At 27.5% G+C, this 10,320-nt stretch overlaps 2 protein-coding genes across 2 annotated transcripts in view; one reads left to right on the top strand and one right to left on the bottom strand.

Moving 5' to 3' along the window:
• LOC126894865 (uncharacterized) overlaps positions 1 to 10,320 on the top strand; it is a 71,396-nt gene that overhangs the window by 25,460 nt on the left and 35,616 nt on the right. The window lies entirely within an intron of this gene.
• LOC126894866 (facilitated trehalose transporter Tret1-2 homolog) lies at positions 1,949 to 6,978 on the bottom strand. The gene is made up of 2 exons (XM_050666169.1): positions 6,392 to 6,978; positions 1,949 to 3,401 (listed from the first exon to the last, which is right to left on the bottom strand). The coding sequence occupies exons 1-2, from the start codon at positions 6,669 to 6,671 to the stop codon at positions 2,014 to 2,016; spliced, it is 1,668 nt and encodes a 555-aa protein (XP_050522126.1). The 5' UTR covers positions 6,672 to 6,978; the 3' UTR covers positions 1,949 to 2,013.

Below are 10,320 nucleotides of genomic sequence, written 5' to 3'. Positions count from 1 at the left end.
ACTAGTTCGAAATTTAAGTCCATTACCGATAGAAGTCAATTGATTTATTAAAATTAATGTTTGTCAAAATGTTAAATGTTTTTGTAATATGTTTTTTATTTTAAAAGGTTTTTTTTTTTTTTGTAATTTGTTTTGTGTTTTATATATATATATATATATTGTTTTGTTAGATAAATTTTATATTGATTTTGGTTAATCAAAGTGGGTGATTTGTTTAATATTAGAGAAAAACAGGAGATACTTTTGTCGGGAAGCTACCGGCCATATATAATGAACGAAAAAAGTTGTTTTACTATTAAAATAAAACATATTATTAAATTCAAAATATGCGATAACCTCAGTAAGAAAACGTCAACCTTACACTTAATACATTTTACTATTTTTTCTTTTTGAATTTTCCTGATTTTAATAATAAAATGTTCAATATAGTTGTGTTATACTGATTCGGATGTAATAGTTTTCCTGTAAAACATTTATCATGCCCGACATGGCAGGGTACTCTTACCGGAATCAGTGGCCTACTTACTTATAAGGACGGCCCAAAGTGGCTTATGCACCAAATCCGCGTGAGGCTCGTAACACTCCGCATTTGAGGCTGAGCCCTAAATAGCCGGAGCCTAGTAACAATATAAAATCAACAATTTTAAATCGAGTATTTTATCGACCACAGCAATTTATACAAAGAAGATAAGTTGTGGGGATAACATTTTTTTTCAAATTAAAGTATATTACATAATCATTTATTTAAGATATATGTAAAGTGTCAATATTTCCAAAAAATTTTTGATTAATTATTTTAAATTTGTGAGTAGCTTTTGGATTATGATAAAAAAATCACCCTGGATTTATATACAATGCAAGTTAAAATTAATATTATTTTGATAAAAATCAGTGTTCTCCCTTTTAAGATATTTAAAAATAAAAAAATCTTTTTAAACTATTGTAAGTTTAAAGTTAAAATAATTATTTTTGCATGTAAAAGTAAGAAGATTGGTCTCCTTTCATACCTTTCTTAATACGCCAATGCAGAGTTCACTAATTTCTTATTAACACTTTCAAATAAGTACTTAATACAACAATTAATTAAAATTTTTTAATTTTTCAATTTTTACAAAATATTTATACCCTTTTCTATAAATTTTGTAGTTTTCACTACAAAGACAAGTCCAGAGGTCAATTTTTTTTTCAAATTAAAGTTAATTAGATACGATTTAATTAAAGATATATATGATAGTCTAAACACTCCCGGAATATTTTTAAAATTTATGGCGAAAAAGTTCTATTTTCTATACGTGTGATAAAATTTTAAACCCATCTCGGCAAACGTACATTGCATATAGTGATAGCTAAAAAGAACAATTTAAGCTAGTATGAAAATTAAGTCGTTTTTCTTAACTTAAAGGTGGCCAAATATTCAATATAAGTCTAAATTTATACTCAATATAATTTAGTTTGATGTAACTATACGAGGAAAATACGTATGCTATTTTATATAAAAAAAAAATTTTTTTCGTACATTTTTTAAAAAATGATGGAAGTTTTTAGAAAAGAAAAAGTTAAAAAAATGTCGATAATTACAGATTCTTATAATTGTAATTTTTTAGGGAATTTACCTCATTTACTTGTATCGAGAGATTTTTATTAATTTTTTAGGGTATTGTCTTGGTTTAGATACGATTTGTATTTTTTTAACTTATCGTTGAAAAAAATCATTTTGGTGAGGGCTAAAAAAAAGTGGAAACAGACATAAAAACAGAAAAAACACATTATAGTAAACTTAATATCTTCTCAGATTCGTATAAAATCTAAAAAATCGGTAAAAAATTTCCTTCTTAGTTAACATAATAGTATAATTAAAATTTTTAACAAATAACTTTGAGAATCTTTGTTTATAAATGTTTGTTTTTTACTAACTTATGTTTAACTAATTAAATAAAGATATACTATCAACAAGAATTTAAAGTTATTATATTACAAATAAAATAACCAAAACTTGGCTGAATTCACATAAAATTAATCATGTGAACAGTGATAATTATCTAGTTCTCTAGAACTTAAATTCAACCTACATACAGACGTTTTCTTGATACCTACTATTTCGTCTTGTATTTCTCCAAATGTCTTTCCTTTAGTCTCTGGTAAAAACCAATAAATTAAAGCAAATGTGACCAAACAACCAGAACCATAAATGAAGTAATTAACGTGAATACCCCATTGATCCGTTATTAGTTGGTATGTTTTAAGACCTACGAAAGATATGACAGTTAAAGTGACCGAAGTGATTGCGCTCGCAAGTCCTCGAACGTTGGATGGGAACATTTCACCCTGTAGTGTAGGTAGCAATGGACCTAAGCCTATTGAATATATGATAGCAAATGACCCAATAGCCGTGAATGGTATCCATGCTCCCAATGTGTCCAATGATCCCCAACTCTTGTAATAATATAGTCCGGTGATGAGTTCAAAAGTACCACATCCAAAACACGAAAACAACAAGAGAGGACGACGTCCAAGCTTGTCAACCAAATAGCCGGTGATAAAAGTCGTGAAAAAGATGAGCACACCAAGAAGCATCGTGAACTGATCTGGTGACAAAGTGTTAACGGTATCGGCGTGCGCAAATGTGGATGATGCGTATGCTAATATAGTGGTCATTCCAGACAAAACGTCAGCTAAAGCGACTATTTGTACGATAAGAAATGCTTTGCGACTCACTCGTGAACCAAATAGATCATATATTGAACCCTTATTATTTTGTTGTTTATTTACTTCTTCTTTTATACGTATTAGTTCTTTAGCTACTACGTCCACTTCCACATTACCTTGTAACCACGCTAAAGATTCGTGTGCTTTCTTGTCATTCCCTCTTAGTATGTAGTAATATGGTGATTCGGGAATCCATAAACAAGTTGTCATAAATGCACAAGGTACCAAAATTGAATAAAATGTAAGAAAGTCGTATGATACTAAAGGCCCGACGCAATACACGTACAATATACCAGCGTTTAACATACCATTAAAAAAGGTACTCAAAGCACCTCGGATTTTATCTCCTGATATCTCACCGATGTAAATAGGGACTACTGTAGTGATAATTCCAATACACGCGCCTTGTAATAAACGTACCCAATACAATATGTTAATCGATTTGCTGGATAAAACCATAAGCCAGCTTATTATGTAAAGAGGACCACATAATAACAAACAAGGTTTTCGTCCAACCAAATCTACTAGAAAGCCAAATGGTAATGGTGATAATAGATTGCCTAGTTCTAAGAATGCTATCATCCATGACTCTTGTTCATTTGTCGCAGCAAAAGTTAGTTCCCCAGATGCTAGTTTTGCCAAAACTGGAGACGGCCATCCCATAGATGTACCAGCCATCATTACCGAGAGTGAAGCTAAAAATGATAATTTACAAATAATTTAGTTCATAATATAAATTATTACATTTTTTGAAGAAATAATAAGTATTTTTTTTTATTAGTATTAAAAATATTTTATATTTTGATTATTTGAAATGTATTTAAGATTATATTATCTTAATCATATTATAAGGTATATTTGTATGTGTATTTGAAATATAAATAAGTTTTTTAATACTTTAAAAATAATGTTATTTGATGGAATCACATAACTAAAAGGGGAGGTATGATATTTATACTTTTTTCTAAATTTTTTTAAAAGTATTTTATATTATTAGTAGTATAAATGATTTACTCCATTAAAATTAGAACTTCACGCATTAAAACAATAATTTTCAATAATTATGATTCTGTTTATATATTTTTTTGGCCTTGATCGATTGTTACACACACACACAAGTCAAATATTAGCTGAACAGAACTGCAACATGACTACGGCACTAAAGCGTTCATTTCAGGATTTTTCATACTTTTTTTTCACTGATCCAATTTTTACAAAAAAATTATAGACATTTTAAATTACTTAATGATTGACGTTGAGAAGGTATTGGTTTTAACATGATATGTTTTTTTATGACTGCCCATGAAACAATAAGATTTCACTGAATATATTACGTTGGTCTACTTTTATGAGTACGAGATTACGAGTATTTATATAAAATCTTTTTACGAGTAGAGTGATTAGCCTTATGTCAGCTCCTATTTATGTAGGGTCCACATTTTAAGGGTTTTATCTTTATTCTTACTGGAATAATTTACTCGGAACTTTTTATCAGTAAGAGACTATTGTGATGTTACATTATTCCTACGCTCGTTGTTTTTTTGTGTTCGTCCTTGAAAATTTTCAACTCTCATTTTAATGATTAATACATCAAAAGAAATTATTTTTTTTTATTAAGTAAATATTTTAACAAGTATTTAATATTTTAGTAAAATTTAAAATATAGAAATTGTGTAATTACAAATATACAAATTATTACGAAATTTAACAGACTCGCATCTAAGCGTTTTTTACGGCAGTCATGGTAATTACTAGTGATGGGAAATATTCAATAGTAACTATTGAACTATTTGATAGTAATTCAAAAAATATTCGAATAGTAAAAATATTCGATTGTTACACAATATATTGGAATAGTTTTTAAACTATTCAATAGTCTATTCGAAAAGTTTTTAAAACTATTCGATAATCTATGTTATAAATAAACTATTCGGTTGTATAAACACAATTCGAATAGTTATACGTTAGTTTAAAATATTTGAAAATGCCGATCACTAATTTTTATTATTATTAATTGTATAATAATCTATTTTAAGTATTCGCTAATTATCTTCTTATTATAATTAAGTGTACTTAATAAAAATTTTAGATAGAACTAATCGAATATTTTTTAAAACCATTAGGTAGCCTATTTGAAAAGTTTTTAAAACTATTCGATAGTCTATTCGAATATTTTTTAAAACTATTCGATAGTTTATGCTAAAAATAATCTATTAGGTTGTATAAAAACAATTCGAATAGTTTTTCGATAGTTTAAAATGTTCAAAAATGCCCATCACTAGTAATTACTGTCAAATATCATTTATACTTGTCCCAACCATGCCGTGTGTCTACTATGTTTCAAACCCTCTGAGCTAGATTTTTAATTTAATGCAAGAGCTCGGTGCACATTATTTTGGAAAAATTATTTGTCAAGATAAGAATTTTTTTTAGTGTTCTGTAAGCGTTATAAAATGTATTTTTATGAGATACATCTTTCGAGAAAGATCATTGAAATTGCTGCTAGCGTTTTAAAACCTGAAATGTTTACTAAGTTTGCTTTTAGATATTTCATAGTTGATCTGAATTTTTTTTTCGTCCATGTGCATTACAATTTTGTTTATATTATATATATATATATATATATACAGGGCTTCTATGTCACGAATTGAGTTGGGTACATTCTTAAATAAATTACTATTTTATAAATAAAATAGCTAATTATGTATGTGAAAAAATTAAGGCGGTATTGTTATAAGGTATTAGAAATAAACAATAAAATAGTTCATGATTGATAATTTAAGAAAAATATGGTTCTAATAGAAACAAAAAAAAATGCTCGGTATAATTTTTATTTTTAAATTAAATTCAGAAAAATCAATTTTATTACTAGTTGAAAATATTTTATAGAAAGAGAAGAAAATGAAATTTAGCCTTTATAACTCTACAAAACCACCATATTTTTATAAAAAGGATGATCGTTAATAGTAATTTATTAAATAATTATTAAAAAAGTTTGCTAGCTAAAACATTTTTTTTTTAAAGTTCAGTTTCGGTTCCGATACTTGGTTTTTTGAAAATAAATTCCTATTTTGATTCGTGTTCTAAATATTTAAAAAGTTTTGTGTTAAGAAAGGAGAGTCTAGGTTTTGTTTCAACTCTTGTAATGTAAGTCTTTATTTTTCAACATTTAAGTAGAAATTATATGTAAGTTTTGTTTCTCTTAAAAAGCTGTCAAAAATTGATTTGGATTTTGTTGCAACAATTCACCAACTAAAACTGTCTAAGCCATGAATAAAGCTGAAATAGTTATTAAAATAAAATTTATTTTGAAATACGGATAATTTATTAATATTACTGTGTTTTTTAAAAGTATAATTACAGTAATTAATCTGATTTATTACAAATTATCTTATCTGTAACAGCGCACAACTGTTTGTATTTTATTAATTTCTGTTAGACTTTATATTCAGTAATATATGTCTTGTGATTTGAGAGAAATACACGAATAATGTATTAATATTTTAAAATTAAATTGTTCATAATTTTTATAGTAATATTATTTTATGATTTTTGTATTTCAATAGCGTTAACGCATTTTCATATTTTGAATAAGATGATTTTACCTACATAAACTATATTGGATGAAAATTTAAAAAATGTTGATATAGATCAAAATATAAACCTAATACATTTTATTACTTACCAATAAAAGCTGCTACATATTGACGACCGGCGGGTTTATTGAAAAAGCCAATATTTATCTTGGTGGCCAATGTATTGTGATGTGCTGCCTGCAAAATTGTTGTTTTTGCCGTTGTAGCCCCTGAAAATGAAGAAGACTGTTCATGTCGCTCAGTTTCTTGAAGATCCGGCTGACCGGTCGGGTTAGTCCACGTTGACGCCAATGTAATTACCGGTATAGAAACAGTTAATTTTTTTGTTTTATCCAAACAGTCCAGTTTATGTTCTTGGAAAACGGACATGCGTTTTTACTTCCTACCCAAAGAAGAGTTTAATTTCGATTAATGGTGAATTCTGTTAAACCAGTAGCATATTATAGTCATTTAAAATTCATTAAAATTTCTGTGGGCGTGAACAAGATTAGTTTGTTTTTGCCTCCTTCACTCGTGAATTATTACGTTGTTTACTACTAACATATAATATAACAAAAAATTCTCTTGGTTTAACCAGTAGCTAATGCAATAAATTATAAGAATAATTTAATCATTATGTGTAAATAAAAAAAAATGATGTGATAATTAAAATTATTATTTATGGTATCTTAACTTTGTCGCCAACATTATACATTCGATGGACAACAAATACGTATTAAATTCATCTAAGATTTTTTAAACTGTGTCCCCTTCTTATTTCACTTGATAGTTTAAATTATATTTATTGAAATTGCTTTGTAAAAAGATAACAGCTTTACAAGCATACAATTTTACAAACTTAAACCAATTTAAAATTTTATTTACAAAGAATTAATAAAATGTTGAATTTATGAATAAATCTAAATCAGTAGTAGTGTTATATACGTATAAGTACAATATTGACAATTTATTTATAATATAATGTTAGTTATCGTTAACCACATTTAGTTGTTATAGAAATAATTTAATATTTTTATTAATAAATACTGCTAGTTAATGTAGAAATTTTTTTTTTGTTTTTAGAACAATTTTCCTGCAACGTCATTATACTTATATATTTAAAGGTTTTGAGATTAAAATCAATTGAAACGAAAGTGGTATTAGTAAAATCAGATTATTTCATTTTTGTGAACTTAAAATTCAGTTAGATATAAAAATGGAACACAAAATAATAAAATTAACAATGTATTATGAATTATTGTGCAATATATATTTAGTTTTAATCTATGATTATTTGATGTATAATAGCTTAAGATTCTTAATTACTTATGTATTATGGTGTGCAAATATTATGTAATTTTTTTTAATATGTTAATGAAGATCTTTTATCATATTGTGGTTCTTTCTTGTAACTCGAGAGGGAATCAAACAAAGTTAATTACATTTAAATAGTATCGTGAAATAATTTCATTAATACAGGATGATTACTTAACGCACAATTTACCTTAAAATTATTGATTTATTTTATAATTATGTTTAGAAAATATTGGTATTTTTTTATTCGTACATTTTTATTATTTGTAGATTTCTCGGTTATTAATTACTGTTACTAATAAAAACGCAACGCCAGAGTTCTATATTTTAAAATTTCAATTTCTGAAATAATGGGTTAAAAACTGTTGAAGAACATTTCCTAATAGATCATTTTTAATTTTATTTGCTAATTAAATATGTACTTTTTCATTTAGAAAATGAAGCTAATAATTTTATAAGGTGTTAGGGATATATTAATTAAGTATTATCAACTGATAAATTGAGAAATTTAATTCTTAGCATTACTGTTATTTCAAAAGAAATCGAGTGGCTAATGTTAAAATAATAACTTGTACAATATAAAGCAATACAAAACGATCAATTAAGACTTTTTTTGTATTTTGAAAATCTTGTTTATCTTGTTTCAAATAAACAAATATTATTAGATAATAATATCTGTTTATTTGCAACAATATTTATGATGTCATAAAATTTGTTAAGCCTTCATTAGTTTTCTAAGGAATAATTAAAACCTCAATATTTGATATAATTTAATGCTACTGTAATAGCTTCAACAAACATGGTCTAAAGTAAGCTTCGATATAAGTCATTATAAAGCCCAAAAGAAAAGATACGCTGATAATATATAATGGATTAAGTGATATTTCCTTTTTAATCTTCATTGTTATCTCAATTGTATATACTTTACAAGAGCAAAATACATTGACGTTGTAATTTATTTACTGTCAACAGGCAAACCAGATTATATTAGAGAAACGCGGGGGAATGAAATAAAATTACGGAAAATCTAAAACTTTTAAGGTACATTATCTAATATAGCTGACACGACTTATATTGAAATATTGTAGTCGATTCTGGTTTTGAGGGTAAGGACCCGTGGGCCGTTAATTTATAAAAGAAACAACTGGTTATTAAAAAAAAAAAAACAAACCGAAAAGACGAACACAGTTAATAATAATCTTTGCATGATATCGCGGCACTTTTACTGGCGTCTGCGACGTGGTGTCCGGTGTGATCCTCGAGCGTCAAAAGGTTGAGGGCGACGGTTCGTCGAGTTCGGTCGTGCGACACGTCCGGAGCCGGTGGCGTACAACCTCGACGTTGTCACTTTGACAGCGCTATGAAGACTCAACGTATCATTTGCGGCGGATCGTCGTCGACCGTGCGGCACTTGCTGGACTTTGCACCGTGGCGTATGGCCAGCGGTGTTGATCAGTCAAATGCTCAAAGTAGGGCGACGGCTATTAAAGGTGGCGCAGGGCATCGTGTATTACCAAGCGACGGGGGGACGTGTCATAGCATATATTTATTTCATTAATAACTTCTTTGGAATTATCTGTGTAACTCACAGACTTTTGTTATTAATCGTGTTTAACGTCTCCTCTATAAGCTTTTGAATATACCAGAGAGGACCAGAAAACCTATATAGCCCAGTTCAATTGAATCGAATCGTAATACCTATGCGTCATGGCACATGTCTTGCCGACTGAGATATGTAAGTAGGTCTGTCTAATTTTAATTTAAGTACTTCTTTCAATAAATATTGTTTTCTATTGTGTTGTATCTATTCTATTTATTAAATAACGAAATGAAATGCATTTGTTAATTTTATTCAGTTATTTTGAATACTTCGTTTATCAGTATGAATTTCGATTAGTTTAATTGAAACCTAAGTAACAAGATAAATAACAGGGAATAAAATTGTGTGGGGACTTTTAGGAGTTTATTTGCCTTAAAACGATTTTTTTTTTTGTTGCTTCAGTCTTTTTAAAATACTTCAAACAAAAATGCTAAATGCACATAACTCCGAGCTTTATTTATAAACAAAAACAAATATTTTCTATATAAAAACCTAAAACTAAAAAAACTTGCAAAATAAATTTCAGTATTTGTCTTAAGTATTACTGATAAATTTTTCATCGAGATTGGTGAATATTTAAAAAAGTTACAACAAAGCGAAATATTTGTAATTTTTCAACGACCAATTAGTTAAAAAAAAATATTGTCAAAACATTTTTCCCATTTTAATTTTGACGAAATCATAGATGTAATAAATTATACATGTATAGTTTTCTTGAAGGAGCTGTTGACCGCCATCGCTGCTGTACCGGTTAACGCCATCAACGGTCACTCGTCGTTGTACGATTTATTGGACAAGAGGAGGTAACTTTTTGCGTTAACTATCTGATGACGACTTATCATTTATGTGCAAATGGCTACCGTAGTTAAAAACATAACATTTTTGTGTTGAATTTTTCAATTTTATTATTTAAATATGAAATTTCTATAATTTGTTGAAAAATGTAGAGATCAATACAATTTTTTTTATGAGTACTTTTTATACCCTTTTCATCCATGCTGATTTTTTTTCAATGGAACTATTTTCATTATTACAGAGGGGTCTAAATTTAAATCGTTAAATCTTTTCATATAATAAACGAATATAAAACTTTTTCAATTTAACTTTTGAACATTTTTCGAAAAT

The sequence above is a fragment of the Daktulosphaira vitifoliae genome, unplaced genomic scaffold (assembly GCF_025091365.1).
Source record: "Daktulosphaira vitifoliae isolate Bord-2020 unplaced genomic scaffold, ASM2509136v1 Scaffold_1, whole genome shotgun sequence".
Taxonomy (NCBI): domain Eukaryota; kingdom Metazoa; phylum Arthropoda; class Insecta; order Hemiptera; family Phylloxeridae; genus Daktulosphaira; species Daktulosphaira vitifoliae.
This window is presented reverse-complemented; position numbering and strand designations above follow the sequence as displayed.